At 47.1% G+C, this 16,505-nt stretch overlaps 1 protein-coding gene across 1 annotated transcript in view; it reads left to right on the forward strand.

The window, feature by feature from the left end:
• The window catches only part of SNUPN (snurportin 1), a 41,587-nt gene that overhangs the window by 13,267 nt on the left and 11,815 nt on the right, over positions 1-16,505 (forward strand). Inside the window, exons 4-8 of the mRNA XM_081170667.1 lie at positions 726-830; positions 2,352-2,448; positions 8,210-8,307; positions 9,265-9,342; positions 13,715-13,795. Coding sequence (XP_081026793.1) covers positions 726-830; positions 2,352-2,448; positions 8,210-8,307; positions 9,265-9,342; positions 13,715-13,795 — 459 coding nt within the window. The remainder of the gene's footprint in view (positions 1-725; positions 831-2,351; positions 2,449-8,209; positions 8,308-9,264; positions 9,343-13,714; positions 13,796-16,505) is intronic.

Here is a 16,505-nt window from a genome sequence, read left to right on the forward strand (position 1 = left end):
TTTCTATGCAATTTTACACATATTTTACTTACCAAGCAGTCACTCTTATCCATCAATCAATCAATCAATCAATCAATCAATCTTATCAATCAGTTTTACCAAAGTATCTTTAGAATTCCTGAGCCACATTGCAACTTTTTAGCACCCCTCATTCTTGGAATTTGAAACTTCAACACTCTTGACCACAGCAGCTTCCTCCATCTCAAACCCCAAGAGGTGCCTAGAGCTCTGCGGTTTGCTTCATTGTGGCAGCTCTGGAGTTTGCTGCATCTAGTGGCTCTTTGGCCAGGATTAATAAAAATAAAGAGGAACAGAGAAGGTATCCTCAGATCATCAATCCAGTGCTGGCTCAGTACTGACTGGGTTGCCAGGCTCTTGGGCGGAAGTCCTTTCCAGGGGAGAATGAACCCGAGGCCTCCTGCATGCTAAGCAAGTGCTCTGCCGCTGGGTGATGGCCATCTCATAGCCTTGACAGCTGTTCAGGCCTGGCTTTAACCAGTAAGGTTTCTGGTTGCATTTCTCCTTCTGCGCCACGCTTTCCCAGCCTGGTGCCTCCACTTTTTTCCAGCTGCATCTCCCATCATCCCTGACCATTGGCCATGCTGCTTGGGGCTGATGGGAGTGGTATCCTACAGTGTCTGGCAGGCACCAGGCCAGAGAAGGCTGTGACATTTGCCATTTTCCCCAGTGCTACAAGTGAACAATTTTCTTTACTGCCTTTGTAGCTGATGCTGTCTGAATGGCTGATTGACGTGCCCCCAGATTTGGTGCAGGAGTGGCTGCTGGTGGTGTGCCCTGTGGGGAAGAGGGCTCTTATTGTGGCATCTCAGGTAAGAGACCGTGGCTTCTACCACAAGCCAAACCAAGGAAGAGTTTTTATCTTGCTGCTTTGTAAATTGTCTTCCTGCCGCATTCTAATAGCTTGGCAAGCTGGGGTTGAGGAACCTTTGAAATCTGGCAACTCTCGCGTCCGTGTCCAAAGGCTTATTGCATGTGAAACTCCTCCAAGACTACGAAATGGATCTGTTCCATCTCGCCCCATCTGAACAAGCTGCATTTTAACAGGGCTTAACAGAGCATTTTTTTTTAATTTTTAAAAAACACACTCCATTTTAAAAAGTATTTTGATGATTTCTAAGAACTTGTTTTCCCTGCTGCTTCTTATCTACTGTTTTGTTGATAGGTTTGTTTAATTGTGCATTGTGTTTGTGGCCTTTAACATTTTTGTGATCCCAGCCTTGTTTTTAACAACTTGCATGATCACTGTAGGTGACAAAAAATTCCATATAGGTGAGTCAGCAAGCTGGCGGAGGGAGGAGCCAATGTCTCCATCCTTCCTCCAGCATCCACTTGGCATCTGTTGGCATGGCTTGCCAGGAATGGCCTGGCAGGCCAAAGTTGGCCCATGGGCTAGAGGTCCCCCACTCCTGCTGTTAAAAAAACCCATAATTTTCTCTTAATATGTTTCTTTTTTAAAAAAAGAAATGAGAGCAGCCATCACTGCAATGAGTTTCAACAGTAATACAGTTCCAAGGTACAGTCTCAAGTAATGGTCTTCAACTGGTGGGGAAGGACCCACTAGTGGGTTACAGCCTGATCCAAAGTGGGTCGCAATAGGAGTTCTACCACCATGCAAATATATGGTAAAAAGATTAAGAAATGGGTCCCCAAATGCACATTTGGGTTGAAAGTGGGTCCTGAGTGTGAAAAGGTTGAAGCTAGCTGGTCTAAAGGCACATGAGGCTAAAGCTAAGCAGTTCTGGGTCTGAACAGGCGGTTGTCTGAAAACCTGAAGGAGCGTCTCCACCCCCATCGTTCAGCTTGGACACTGAGATCCAGCGCCGAGGGCCTTCTGGCAGTTCCCTCACCGCGCGAGAAGCGAAGCTACAGGGAACCAGGCAGAGGGCCTTCTTGGGAGTCATGCCTGCCCTGTGGAATGCCCTCCCACCAGATGTCAAGGAGATAAACAACTATCTGGCTTATAGAAGATATGTGAAGGCAGCCCTGTATAGGGAAGCCTTTTGATGTGTAATGTTTTGTTATGTTTTTATATATGTTAGAAGCAACCCATAGTGCCTGCAGCAACCCAGTCAGATGGGTGGGGTACAATTATTCTTGTTGTTGTTACTATTATTATTACTACTACTACCACATGCAATACTGCCTTGGGCTTCACAATGGAAGAAAAGGAAGGATATAAACATAATAAAATATATGTGGGGTTTGGGGGCCTCCCCCCCCCCCCGCTCTCCTTGGAGTATACAATTTAGGAAGTCCTTTTACAGTGGGGGGGGATCACTCTTGTTTGTTCTTGATCCCTTCCTCCTCCTCCCTCTCTTCTCTCCTTCCAGGGCTCCACTGCAGCTTACACCAAAAGCGGTTTCTGTGTCAACCGATTCCCTTCTCTTTTGCCAGGTGGGAGTCGCCGTACTTCAGCAACAGGGAAAGGTAACCTCTTGATTCCCCTCCCTTTCTGCAATCTCCCAGTGGGCAAAGATCTGCTTGAAAGAGACACTCCAGGTCCTTACTCAAAGCCAACTTTCGTGTACCATTCATTTCTTTTCTTTTTGCCATTGCTTGAATTGTTTGGAACAAGAACATCACTCTGGGCAATATATTAATCTTTATCACAGAAATTCTACCCAACAAGGACACTTATAATTTATTCCATCTTAACATATCTTTTTAAATTTCCACCCACGTCTTAACATAATTATTTTGAAACAACATACAATTCAAATTTCTCATGGTTAATACCTAAGTACTTTACTTTTTTGTCAATTTGAAATTCAGTTTTCTCTGTCAAAGTCTTGTTCTTCTGTAGTCATATTCTTTATTAAAATTTTCGTTTTCTAATGATTAACCTTAAAACTTGCTAGCATGCCAAATTCCTTTAATTTCATAGAATCATAGAATCATAGAATCATAGAGTTGGAAGAGACCACAAGGGCCATCGAGTCCAACCCCCTGCCAAGCAGGAAACAGCATCAGAGCACTCCTGACATATGGTTGTCAAGCCTCTGCTTAAAGACCTCCAAAGTAGGAGACTCCACCACACTCCTTGGCAGCAAATTCCACTGTCGAACAGCTCTTACTGTCAGGAAGTTCTTCCTAATGTTTAGGTGGAATCTTCTTTCTTGTAGTTTGGCTCCATTGCTCCGTGTCCGCTTCTCTGGAGCAGCAGAAAACAACCTTTCTCCCTCCTCTATGTGACATCCTTTTATATATTTGAACATGGCTATCATATCACCCCTTAACCTCCTCTTCTCTAGGCTAAACATGCCCAGCTCCCTTAGCCGTTCCTCATACAGCATCGTTTCCAGGCCTTTGACCATTTTGGTTGTCCTCCTCTGGACACATTCCAGTTTGTCAGTGTCCTTCTTGAATTGTGGTGCCCAGAACTGGACACAGTACTCCAGGTGAGGTCTGACCAGAGCAGAATACAGTGGCACTATTACTTCCCTTGATCTAGATGCTATACTCCTATTGATGAGGCCCAGAATTGCATTGGCTTTTTTAGCTGCCGCGTCACACTGTTGGCTCATGTCAAGTTTGTGGTCAACCAAGACTCCTAGATCCTTTTCACATGTACTTCTCTCAAGCCAGGTGTCCCCCATCTTGTATTTGTGCCTCTCATTTTTTTTGCCCAAGTGCAATACTTTACATTTCTCCCTGTTAAAATTCATCTTGTTTGTTTTGGCCCAGTTCTCTAATCTGTCAAGGTCGTTTTGAAGTGTGATCCTGTCCTCTGGGGTGTTAGCCACCCCTCCCAGTTTGGTGTCATCTGCAGATTTGATCAGGATGCCCTTGAGTCCATCATCCAAGTCGTTGATAAAGATGTTGAATAAGACCGGGCCCAAGACAGAACCCTGTGGCACCCCACTAGTCACTCTTCTCCAGGATGAAGAGGAACCATTGATGAGCACCCTTTGGGTTCGGTCAGTCAGCCAGTTACAAATCCACTGAGTGGTAGCATAGTCAAGACCGCATTTTACCAGCTTCTTTACAAGAATATCATGGGGCACCTTGTCAAATGCCTTACTGAAATCAAGGTAGGCTATATCCACTGAGTTCCCTTCATCTACCAGGCTTGTAATTCTGTCAAAAAACGAGATCAGGTTAGTCTGACATGACTTATTTTTCAGAAATCCATGCTGACTATTGGTGATCACAGCATTCCTTTCTAGGTGCTCACAGACTGTTTGCTTAATGATCTGCTCCAGAATCTTCCCTGGTATTGATGTCAGACTGACTGGGTGGTAATTATTTGGGTCCTCTCTTTTCCCCTTTTTGAAAATAGGGACAACATTTGCCCTCCTCCAGTCTGCCGGGACTTTGCCTGTTCTCCAGGAATTCTCAAAGATGACTGCCAGTGGTTCTGAGATCACATCTGCCAGTTCTTTTAATACTCTTGGATGCAGTTCATCTGGCCCTGGAGACTTGAATACATCTAAACTAGCCAAGTATTCTTGTACTATCTCCTTAGTTATTCTGGGCTGTGTTTCCTTTGCTGAATCATTTGCTCCAAATTCTTCAGGTCGGGCATTGTTTTCTTTATCGGAGAAGACTGAGGCAAACAAGGCATTGAGGAGTTCAGCCCTTTCTGTATCTCCTGTTTGCATTTCACCATCTTCTCCTCTGAGTGACCCCACTGTTTCTTTGTTCTTCCTTTTGCTACGAACATACCCATAAAAGCCTTTTTTGTTGCTTTTAACCTCTCTAGCAAGCCTGAGTTCATTCTGTGCTTTAGCTTTTCTGACTTTGTGTCTACACGTGCTGGCTATTTGTTTGAATTCCTCTTTGGTGGTTTCCCCCCTTTTCCATTTTTTGTACACATCCTTTTTTAATCTTAACTCAGTTAAAAGTTCTTTAGATAGCCACCCTTGCTTCTTTAGGCCCCTTCCATGTTTCCGTCTCATTGGTATTGCCTGACGTTGTGCTTTTACTATCTCCCTCTTAACAAACTCCCAGCCATCATGAACTCCCTTTCCTTTTAGTATTACTGTCCATGGGATCTCACCCAGCACTTCCCTAAGTTTTATGAAGTCGGCTTTCTTAAAGTCAAGAAATTGAGTCCTAGTATGCTTGGCTGCTCCTTTCCGCTGTATAGTAAACTTCAGAAGAGCATGATCACTCGCGCCTAATGATCCTTCCACTTCTACCCCACTAACCAGGTCATCAACATTGGTTAGGACCAGATCTAAAATGGCTGTTCCTCTTGTTGCTTCTCCCACTTTCTGGACAATGAAGTTGTCTGCAAGGCCAGTGAGGAATCTGTTTGACCTTATGCTCTTGGCTGAGTTTGACATCCAACAAATATCTGGGTAATTGAAGTCCCCCATTACTACTATCTCCCTTCCTTTTGCATGCTTGGCCATCTGTTCCAGGAAGGCATCATCTATGTCCTCCGTTTGGCTAGGGGATCTATAGTAAACTCCCACAATGAGGTCTCTGTTATTCTTCTCTCCCTTAATTTTGACCCAAATGCTCTCACTTTGGCTTTGAGGTTCTAAATCTTGGATCTCTTCACAGGTATACACATCCCTGACATATAACGCCACTCCTCCTCCTTTCTTGTCTGGTCTGTTTCTCCGAAATAGATTGTATCCCCCCATTATTACATTCCAATCGTGGGACTTATCCCACCAGGTTTCAGTGATGCCTATTATGTCATATTTAGTTTGCTGTACCAAGAGCTCAAGCTCATCTTGTTTATTTCCCATTCTTTGCGCATTAGTGTACAGACATTGAAGTCCATTAATCATTCCCCCATGTCTCTTATTTAAGGTTTTTTTTCCTCCCACCACTAGGTCTGCGTGCTGTTTGCTCCATTTGGTCTATGACATTTGGATGATCATCTTCATCAATTGATAGACTCCTACCTTCAGGAGCACTGTCTCCCTCCCCCACATTAGTCAGTTTAAAGCCCTCCTGATGAGGTTTCTGAGATTTTTGGCAAAAACATTTCTCCCAACCGTTGTGAGGTGCAGCCCATCGCTTGCCAGAAGTCCATCTTCAAGAAACTGCAGTCCGTGATCTAAGAATCCAAACCGTTCCTGTTTACACCATTTGCGAAGCCAGCTGTTCACTTCCACTATTTTTCCCTCTCTCTCTGGGCCACGTCGTTCAACTGGGAGGACAGATGAGATGACAATTTGTGCATTTAATTGCTTCAATTTCCTGCCCAGAGCCTCGTAGTCTCTTTTGATCTTCTGGAGGCTATTGCTTGCAGTGTCATTGGTTCCCACATGAACCAAGAGGAAGGGGTATTTGTCAGTGGGTTTTATGATTCCTTGCAGTCGTTCAGTTACATCTTGGATCTTAGCCCCGGGGAGACAGCACACTTCCCGAGACATCTTGTCAGGCCCACAGATCACTGCTTCTGTTCCCCTCAGTAGGGAATCCCCTATCACCACTACACGCCTCCTCTTAGGTTTGGTCGGGGTTCTTCCATGAGCTGTCCGTTCCAAGGTCACCTGCACATTCCCTGAGGACTGACTTTGCTGCTCGTCTTCATATACCTGATCGACTGAAATGAGGGAGAGATCCTCAAATGGAGTCTGCTCTTCATCTTCCATGCTAGGGGAGAGGACCTCAAAGCGATTGTGTATTTCTAAACAATCAGAACGAACCCTGGGCCTCCTACTTCTTTGAGTCACGTTTCTCCATATATCTGGCTCCTGTGTTAATGAACTAGCCTCCTTCTCAGGGGAGTCCCCTGTCTCCTCCTTGGTGGAGATGGTGTGCTCTGTTGCTTCCAAGAAGAGCTCCAGATCTCTAATTCTTTGGAGTGTAGCTACACGTTCCTCCAGTTGCTGGACTTTGTCTTTTAAGAGGGCAATCAACATGCAATTGCTGCAGGTAAAGCTGCCTGCAACCTTTGGCAAGATGGCAAACATTGTGCAGGAACCGCAGGCGACTGCAGCTGTTCCCTCCCCCTCCATCTTGAGAACGTCGTTGGGGTGGCTACAGCAGTCCTCCATCATTTATTCATAAGAGTTTCCACTCCCTGTAATGGGTTTTCCAGAACTATCATCAGATCATCTGCAAAACTCCTAATGTAGTTTCCCTTTTTAATCTTTATCCCCTTAATTCTCTCATCTTGTCTAATATCTCTAAGCAAGACTTCCAAAACCAAAATGAAAAGCAATGGTGACAGTTGGCACCCTTGCCTTGTTCCCTTCTGTATCTCACAAGGTTTTGTTAATTCTCCTTTAACAATTATGTGAGCTGTCTTCTGCTTAGTAAATCAATTTCACCCAAAGTTCATTTCCTGCAAAGCTCTAAACAGAAATTCCCAGTTCACAATGTCAAAAGCTTTTTCTGTATCCCAAAAATCTTTTTAGCTATCTGGTTTATGAGTATATTATTCATTGTCCTTGTTGTAAGGGTTGTAAAAGTTCTTCAAAAAATTGATAGTTAGCAGCTGGCCGCTGTACCTTTTCTTTCTTGGATTTTTTAATAGCATCGCATAACACCTGAATTGTTAAAGGGCCATTGATTTTTATTTATCTATTTTTGGGAGTGTCTGAGATTTTTGCTGGATGTTGTTTTTGCAAGTAATCATCTATCCGACCCTGCCCCCCCCCCAAGATTGTTTGAGCTTTATACAGCTTAGAGTAAATTTGATCAAAGTTTCTTCATATTTGTATTGTTCATTGTTATAACATTGTTTTCTTGCAACTTCAGGATGACTTTCCTTAGTTTGGCTGAATTAACTAAAGCAAATAGTTTTAACTGGATTTTAAATGTGCAATTATTCATTCCTATTTTGAATTTTGCCTGTTGTCTTTGTCCATGGAGTTTTCTTGGCAGGGATACTGGAGTGGCTTGCCGGTTCCTCCGCCAGGTGGATCACGTTTGGTCAAAACTCTCCACTATGACCTGTTCATCTTGGGTGCCCTGCTCGGCATAGTTCATGGCTTCTCTGAGTTATTCAAGCCCCTTCGCCACCGCAACTTCACCACAGAAGTGCCTGGCGTGCTCTGGTCCATGGGGTCACGAAGAGTCGGACACGACTAAACAACAACAAAATTTTGAATTATTGTGTAATGCTCTTCTTTAGTGGTTGTGCAAACAACAATTCTAAATAATGCCTGTTATAGGGTAGGGAGCACTGGGGATAAGTGTATGGAAGCAAGGGACAGTGGCCCAAAGAAGTTTGGGAACCACTGGCCAAGATTAATCTCTTGCCTCTTGTTGTGTGAAGAATACACAATCCTGGACTGCATCTACAGCGAGGCCCAGCAGATGTACTACATCCTCGATGTGATGTGTTGGCGGGGACACCCTGTGTACGACTGCCAGGTACCTTTTTGCCTCTGGTCCTGCCACTGGCTTGCATCCCTGGCAGCTGTTTCCTCCTCTCTGTTCCCTTTCTGAGACACTTCCTGGATTCTGCTAAAACTCACCTGTAATGGTGTTTTTGGAGATGTTGCCCCATAGTTAAATTTTAATTTTTGTTATTTAATGGGGGGCATATGAGAGGTAAAACAATTCTGGGAGCAAAGTAGACCCCAGCCATTATGGGACTTAAATACTAATAGTGACACCTTGAACATGGCCCAGTAACAAATTGGCAGCCAGTGCAGATCTCTGAGCAGAGGTGTTAATACGCTGACAGGGCCTCGCTCCTGTCAGCAACCATGCTGCAGCATTCTGCGCTGGCTGCAGCTTCCGATGTTCAGCTGACTGCGGTTTTTGGCATGGCGACCAAGACTAGCCCTAAATAGTGGATCCCTGTTTGTCTTGGCCACCTCTCCATATACTTTCTTTTAATCTATAACCAACATAAGAGCTTAGCAAGATAAGGGATTCTGTTGAAGTCATGATAGTTTGCTTCACAATCCAGAGCAGAAGCAGTTGCTCTGCTTCTACAAAGCTTCTGTGTTGCCTCCTTTTGGGGCTGTTCCATGCGGAGCTCATAGAAATTCAGATGGATTTCCCATATTCAGGGCAGAGCTCTAGAGGCTGCTGCTTATCATTTAGTCCCCTAACATGACCCTCCTGGCCAGCATGGTGTGGTGGTTAAGAGCGGTGGACTCGTAATCTGGTGAACCGGCTTTGCTTCCCCGCTCCTCCACATGCAGCTGCTGGCTGACCTTGGGCCAGTCACACTTCTCTGAAGTCTCTCACCTCACAGAGTGTTTGTTGTGGGGGAGGAAGGGAAAGGAGATTGTTAGCTGCTTTGAGACTCCTTAAGGGGAGTGAAAGGTGGGATATCAAGTCCAAACTCCTCCTCCTCCTCTCTTTTTTCCCCCCCAGACAGACTTCAGGTTCTATTGGCTGCATTCAAAAATGCAGGAAGAGGATGGCCTGGGAAAGAAAAGCCGTCTTAATCCAGTAAGTCCTTTTTGCCCAGAAGTGTGGATGTTCTAGACAAGTGAGACCTGCAAGGAAACAATCTGCTGTGAAGTCTTCCTGTTCAGGGCCCCCTTACAGGATACTCCATTCCATTTACCCTCCCCATCCCTGGTGTTCTGTCCTGTTCCCCACTCCCCTGCCACCAGCCAGCATGCTCAGCCTTCAATCTGCTTTTTTTTTTTTTTTTGCGGTGCAGGGTGTTCTTTCCTAAATATTTTTTAATTATTATTTTTTGTGTGGGTGCTTCTGCATACCTTTGGGTTCACCCGCAAACTCGCTGATGCCTTCTCCTTGTGCTTGGGTGCTGTTGGTTTTGGATGCGCAAGGGCTGGCAGGCACATGGAGAATAGAGTTTGCTGTGGCAATATATCGGAGGGGAAACTTTCTCAGGTCAAGGGCCACATTCCCTTCTGGGCAGCTTTCTGAGGGCCACATGCTGCTGGTGGGCAGGGCCAGAGGCAACAGTGTGCAGAGAACAAAGCTATAGACTTCGCTTTTGCACCATGTGCTAGCTTCTACACAGGATCATCCACCCTTCTTTGTCATCCGCGACCCATCCCCTCTGCAGGGAGGTGGGACCGATTCGGATGGTCCGCCCCCGCCACTTAATGGATCCAAATGGTTTCCAGAGAGTGGTAGGGGATGCTTTATCCCATGTTGATGGCCTTTCAGCTGATTCCCTGGTGGCCCGCTGGAATGCGGAGTTAACCGGGGCTATTGACTGTCTGGCTCCAAAGCGCCCTCTCTGATTGCATGGAGCCCAGACAGCCCTGTGGTTTTCCACAGATTTGAGGGCAATGAAACAATCGCTGTGATGGCAAGAGTGCTGGTGGCAGATAACTCATTCTGAAGCTGACCGGACACAGGTTAGAGCTCAATGTCGAGCCTACCAAGTGGCGGTAGCGACGGCGAAGAAGACTTTCTTCACCGCCTCTATTGCATCTGCAGAAAACAGCAGCAGGAGACTCTTTCAGGTGGTTCGCAATCTAGCGGAACAACCTGCTACATCGGGGCCCAGTACGGGCCACAAGATTTCCTGCAATGATTTTGCAAAGTTTTTTGCAGATAAAGTCGCTCGGATTCGGGAAGAAGTAGACTCCACTGTGGGAGCAGGGCCAGGGTGGGAGAGTGCTAGAGTCCTGTCTAGTCAAATTGTGTGGGATCAATTCCAATCTGTTACCCCCGAGGATGTGGACAGGCTGCTTGGACGAGTCAAACCAACCACCTGTCTCCTTGATCCTTGCCCATCCTGGCTTATAAAAGCTAGCCGGGAAGGGCTGGGCGATGGGCTCTGCGGGGTGGTGAATGCTTCTCTCTGTGAGGGAGCCTTCCCAGATCTGCTGAAAGAGGTGGTTATTAAACCCCTTCTTAAAAAACCATCTTTAGATGCGGCCAATATAGTCAACTATCGCCCAGTCTCAAATCTTCCATTCTTGGGCAAGGTGATTGAGCCAGTGGGTGCTGAACAACTCCAGGCACGCCTGGAAGAAGCGGACCATTTGGATCCCTTCCAATCGGGATTCAGGCCTCATCATGGGACTGAAACTGCCTTGGTCGCACTGGTCGATGATCTCCAGAGGCAGGCTAGGGACAAAAGTGAGAGCTATTTCCTAGTTCTACTGGATCTCTCAGCGGCATTTGATACCATCGACCATAACATCCTTCTGGATCGTCTAGAGGGGCTGGGAGCTGGGGGCACTGTTATACAGTGGTTCCGTGCCTGCCTCCTGGGCTGTGTCCAGAAAGTGGTGGTGGGGGATGAGTGTTCAGACCCCTGGGCTCTCACTTGTGGGGTGCCTCAGGATTCTGTCCTCTCCCCCCATGCTTTTCAACATCTACATGCGGCCGCTGGGAGAGATCATCAGGGGGGTTGTATTGGGTGTTCATCAATATGCGGATGATACCCAGCTCTACTTCTCTTTCAAATAAGAACCAGTGACGGCGGTGAAGGTCCTGTGTGAGTGTCTGGAGGCAGTTGGAGAATGGATGGCAGCTAACAGATTGAGGTTAAATCCTGACAAGACAGAAGTACTGTTTTGGGGGGACAGGAGGTGGGCAGGTGTGGAGGATTCCCTGGTCCTGAATGGGTTAACTGTGCCCCTGAAGGACCAGGTGCACAGCCTCGGAGTTGTTTTGGACTCACAGCTGTCCATGGAGGCGCAGGTCAAATTTGTGTCCAGGGCAGCTGTTTACCTGCTCCATCTGGCCGCAGACTGTCTCGCCAGAGGGGTGCATGCTCTGGTTATCTCCCGCTTGGACTACTGCAATGCGCTCTATGTGGGGCTACCTTTGAAAGTGACCCGGAAACTACAACTAATCCAGAATGTGGCAGCTAGACAGGTGACTGGGGGCGGCCGCCAAGACCACATAACACTGGTCTTGAAAGACCTACATTGGCTCCCAGTACGTTTCCGAGCACAATTCAAAGTGTTGGTGCTGACCTTTAAAGCCCTAAACGGAAGCCGCCCAGAGTGGCTGGGGAAGCCCAGCCAGATGGGCGGGGTATAAATAATCTATTATTATTATTATTATTATTATTATTATTATTATTATCCATCCAGACAAGCAAGAGGCGGGATCAGAGTTCAAGGACACATTGCAGCCAGGACTCCCGGGGGCCAGGCAGGAGGTCTAAATGTTTATTACTAGTAGTAGTAGTATTTCCAGTTGCTAAGCAGCTGCCAGCCAGCAATGCAGCAGCCTAGTTGCAAGGTATACAATTTTGTTCTCTTCTCATTGCAAAGAAGAAATTGAGCATCTATAAAGCAGCTCCTCTGGCTACAGGTCTGGGAAGGATTTGGCCCCCTGCCTGAGGTTCCCCACCCCAGGGTACATGATGCAGATCAGTTCAGTAAAGAATTGCTTATCCTGGACTTGCCAATCTTGGACACAGTAACATCTCCCAATGGTGAAATACCACCTTCCGGGCATAAGGCAAACCTTCCGGAAGATTAAATTGTGTGTGCCTCCTTCCTTACTATTTGGGTATTAGCTGACTTCATCCCTGCTTTTATTCTCCCTGTTACAAAGGCAGATGTAAACAGAAACCACCTACCTTCTTTTGGTGTGGGGGGCGTTCTCCTGGTGCCTATACTGTGGGCAGGAGAAGCTGGCAGGGGCAGAATCTGCCTGCCTTCTGTACAGGGAAACTTTAGCAAATAGCACATCTCTCCAGGTTTCAGTTTGTAGAAGGCTTTGATGAAGAAAAGGAACACTGCTTGATTTGACCCACAGTGTGCTAAAGAGCCCCTTAGAACATTAGTCTCAGGTGGATGACTTTTATGTTTGAAGGACTAACTCATGGGTAGGCAAACTAAGGCCCACGGGCCGGATCCAGCCCAATTGCCTTCTCAGTCCGGCCTGCAGATGGTCCGGGAATCAGCATGTTTTTACGTGAGTAGAATGTGTCCTTTTATTGAAAATACATCTCTGGGTTATTTGTGGGGCATAGGAATTCGTTCATTTCCCCCCCCCCCTCCAAAATATAGTCCAGCCCCCCATAAGATCTGAGGGACAGTGGACTGGCCCCTTGCTGAAAAAGTTTGCTGACCCCTGGACTAATTGCTGCAACAAAATGCTGGAGCATAGGGTGCTCCTCTTCAGGATTCCTGCCAGCTATGCTCTTTCTTGGACACTCCAACCCCCACTTTTCTCTGGTTTACACACACAAAGGGTTCCCCCTTGTAACCACACAGGGCTTCTGGTCTGGAAAGATTTCAGAAATGGCTCTTGGGATTTTCCTCTCCACTGCCAGCTGACTGCTTCTCTGGGAAACTTTGGAGAGCTGAACACCGTTTAAAGGCTTGTTGAAGAAAGAAATGTGGGTCCCCAACTCCATGTGTATGTTCTGTGTCTAACACCCATCTTCACCATCTATTTATTTTATAGCAGTGTATAAATTAAATTATTATTAATAATAATAGCAACAACAACAATAATAACCATTATAATGCTGGCTGGGCTGGTGGGAGTGGGAGTCCAAGCCCATCTGGATGGGGAACCTGTGGCCCTCCAGCCACATAGCCCATGGCTCAGCCACAGGTTATCAGAAGGCTCTCCAGTGGGAGAGCTGGGTCCCTCAGGCATGCCCCCTGGTTCTTCAACACAGGCTGCTGCTCTAAGATGCTTTGCTGTGGGAGCTCCAGGTCACCCACCAAAGAGGATTCCTCCAGTGAGGGGAGCATAGCCCTTTCCTTGTGGGCAGCAGCCTTCTCAGCAACAGGAATTCAGAGATACACTGCCTCTGAATCTGGAGGTTCCATTCAGCCATTGAGAGATGCATGGGAGAGTCTCAGATGTGAGCACTTGTAGTTCTGATCTTTCTTTTTTTCCCCTTTTTCTTCCCTTTCAGTTTAAATTTGTGGGACTGCAGAGTTATTCCTGCACACCGGAAAGCCTGTGCAAGGTTCTGGCCACAGATTTCCCCTTTGAGGTAAGCAGTCATCTGTTGGCACCACAGCTCTGTCTCTTTCAACCCCAAGACTTGTATTCCTGGTGGAGAAGACCCCCAAAAGAACCTGGAGAGTAGGAGCCCCAGGGGCAACAGGTTCCAGCTAAGCAATACTGCTTACTGCCCCCCCCCCAATTAATAAAGTTTTCAGGACCAATAAAAAAGTATTTCTTCATGCAGCACATAGTTAAGCAATGGAACTTGCTCCCACAGAAGGCAGTGATGGCCACCAATTTGGATGGCTTTAAGGAGGATGCAAAAGATTACCCGGGAGGGACTGCAGGCCTTGGACTGAAAAAGCCCTCAACCCCTTGCTTGATGCAGACAGCCCAGAGCTGTGATTGGGCACCCCCAAGTATGGCTTCCAGCCTGTGCTTGACCGTCCAAGCGAGGGAGAGCCAGCCTGCCCCCAAGGGGAGTCGGCTCTGATGTCCTGCTGCTGTTACGGTTTCAGAGTTTTGTCCAATGTTCTGCTGAAATTGCCTTCCTTTAACTTAAGCCCCAAAGATCTGACCCTGTCCTTTTGAGGGAGCAGAGAACATGTGTGCCACAAATATTCGGATTAGCAGGAAGGAAGAGAAACGGGCCAGTACCATGTGGATGGGGAGCAGATGGCAGCTGTCAGTCACTCGCGAACATGGCTGGGTCTGGCACAGGCATCAGCTACAGCTCAGGAGGTGGTTTTTATGCTGTTGCCCTCTAGAAGCACTCATTCTCTCCACTGGACCAAACTGTTAAGAAGCATTAGAAAGAACTTTCTGATGGTAACAGCTGTTTGGCAGTGGAACAGACTACTTCAGAAGGTGGTGAACTCTTCTTTATTGGAGGTTTTTAAAAAGAGGTTGGGTGCTCTTCTGTTGGGCATTACTTAGCTGCTGTCATGAGAGCCTTTGGGGGGCTTAAGAGTGAGTAAAACAGTTCTCTAAGCAAATGAGTAAATAAGGCCATCAGTCGCTGCTGTCATGATGGTTCTATGCCACGTCCAGGTTTAGAGAACAGAACCACTAAGAGGAGCCTGCTGGATCCGGCCCATGGGGGCCCCTCTAGGCCAGTATCCTGTTCCCACACTGGCCAGCCAGATGTCTGTGGGGAACCTGCAAGTGGGATTCAAGCACTTTAGTCCCCTCCCCTCGTATGATCTCTCCCAAATGGCATTCACCACCCTAAGACCTCCAGGTATAGGGTGGTATATAAATAAAATAAAAATCCAGAAGCATGGCTGCCTCCGACCATGGAGCCATCGTCAGCTCTCTCCATGAATTTATCTAGTCCTCTTTTAACCAGGCAAGTTGGTGGTCATCACTGCATTTTGTGGGAGTGAGTTCCATGGTTTAACTCTGCACTGTGCACAGAAAAAAATCTTTTATCTGTCCTGAATCTTCCAGCACTCAGAGGGAGCAGGCTCTGGATACCAGTCTGTGGGGACCTCAGGTGGAGAGGGCCGTTGCCCTGACAGGCTTCCCAGAGGCATCAGGTTAGGAAGTGGGAATGTGTTGGATTTGCTTACAGACTCCATGCTGTTGTTGTGCAAGAGGGCTTAACAACTTGTTTGTGCCACATGTTGGAACCAGACGTTCCGAGTCTGCCTGTCCTCCAGCTCCCTCCCTTCAGATCACATTCTTCCTTTCTGACCGAGTCTCAGGGAATCAAACACCCTTTCCTTTCCCTCTTGCTTGCAAGGAGAGGCAAGCAGGAGGAAGCCTATTTTCCTGCTGCTGCTGCTGCTGCTGCTGCTGCTAGTGAAAGAAAGTGAAGCAATAAGAGATGCAGCTCTGGAGACCTTCTCTTAAGAACCAAAGCAGAGCATCTGCTGGATCCGGCCAGAGGGGTCCAACTGGTCCAGCCTCCTGTTCTCACAGTGGCCAACTGGATGCCCCCAAGGGAACCTGCAAGCGGGATTTGAGCCCAAGAGCAGCCCCCTCTCCCCTCCTGTGGTCTCCCTGTTGCTCCAGCTTCAAGACGTAGCGCAGACGCCGACTCACAGAGAGACTCACTGACTGGCCAATGAACTCAAGAACCTGGACCATCAATCGTCCCCTATCTGCCTCATTCTTTTTTAAAACCATCCAGTTTGGTAGCCATCACTGCTCCTGTGGGAGTCCCATAGTTTAACTGTGTGCTGCTTCCATGTACTTCCATGTAGAATGAAGCCCTCAATGGCTCCAGCAACTGGCAGAGCTCAGATCAGAATGATCCTCCAAATCCAAGTGGAGAGTCTCCTGTTTCTGAGCAGCCCCCAGCCCCAGCTATTGAACATTGCAGATTCTGACCAGGCTGGTGTAGCAGTAGCTGGATTTGAGCAGTATTTGGCAGGTCCCCGCTTTCCAAGCCGTCCTGGGACCAAGGGAGGCGCCGGAGTTGCTGGCCAGGATCCAAGGAAACTGCTGAGGAGTCCCTTGCATGTTCTAACTGAAATGCAGCTGTGCCAGCAGAACTTGGCCAATGGAAGCCTATTTTGACCACACACACAAACGGAGACTCCGTTCTTCCTCATTTAAGTTTAGTGCAGCTAAGCCTAGCTTGGGAGCAAAGGCTCCTTTTTTGTTAATGACTTGATTCAGTAATATGATGATGATGATGATGATGATGATGATGATGATAATAATTTTTATTTATACCCCACCCTCCCCAGCCAAGGCCGGGCTCAGAGCGGCTAACAAGTAATAATAAAAACAAGCTGAATGAATACAAA

Source organism: Podarcis bocagei (genome assembly GCF_964188305.1).
Source record: "Podarcis bocagei genome assembly, chromosome: 14".
Classification (NCBI taxonomy): domain Eukaryota; kingdom Metazoa; phylum Chordata; class Lepidosauria; order Squamata; family Lacertidae; genus Podarcis; species Podarcis bocagei.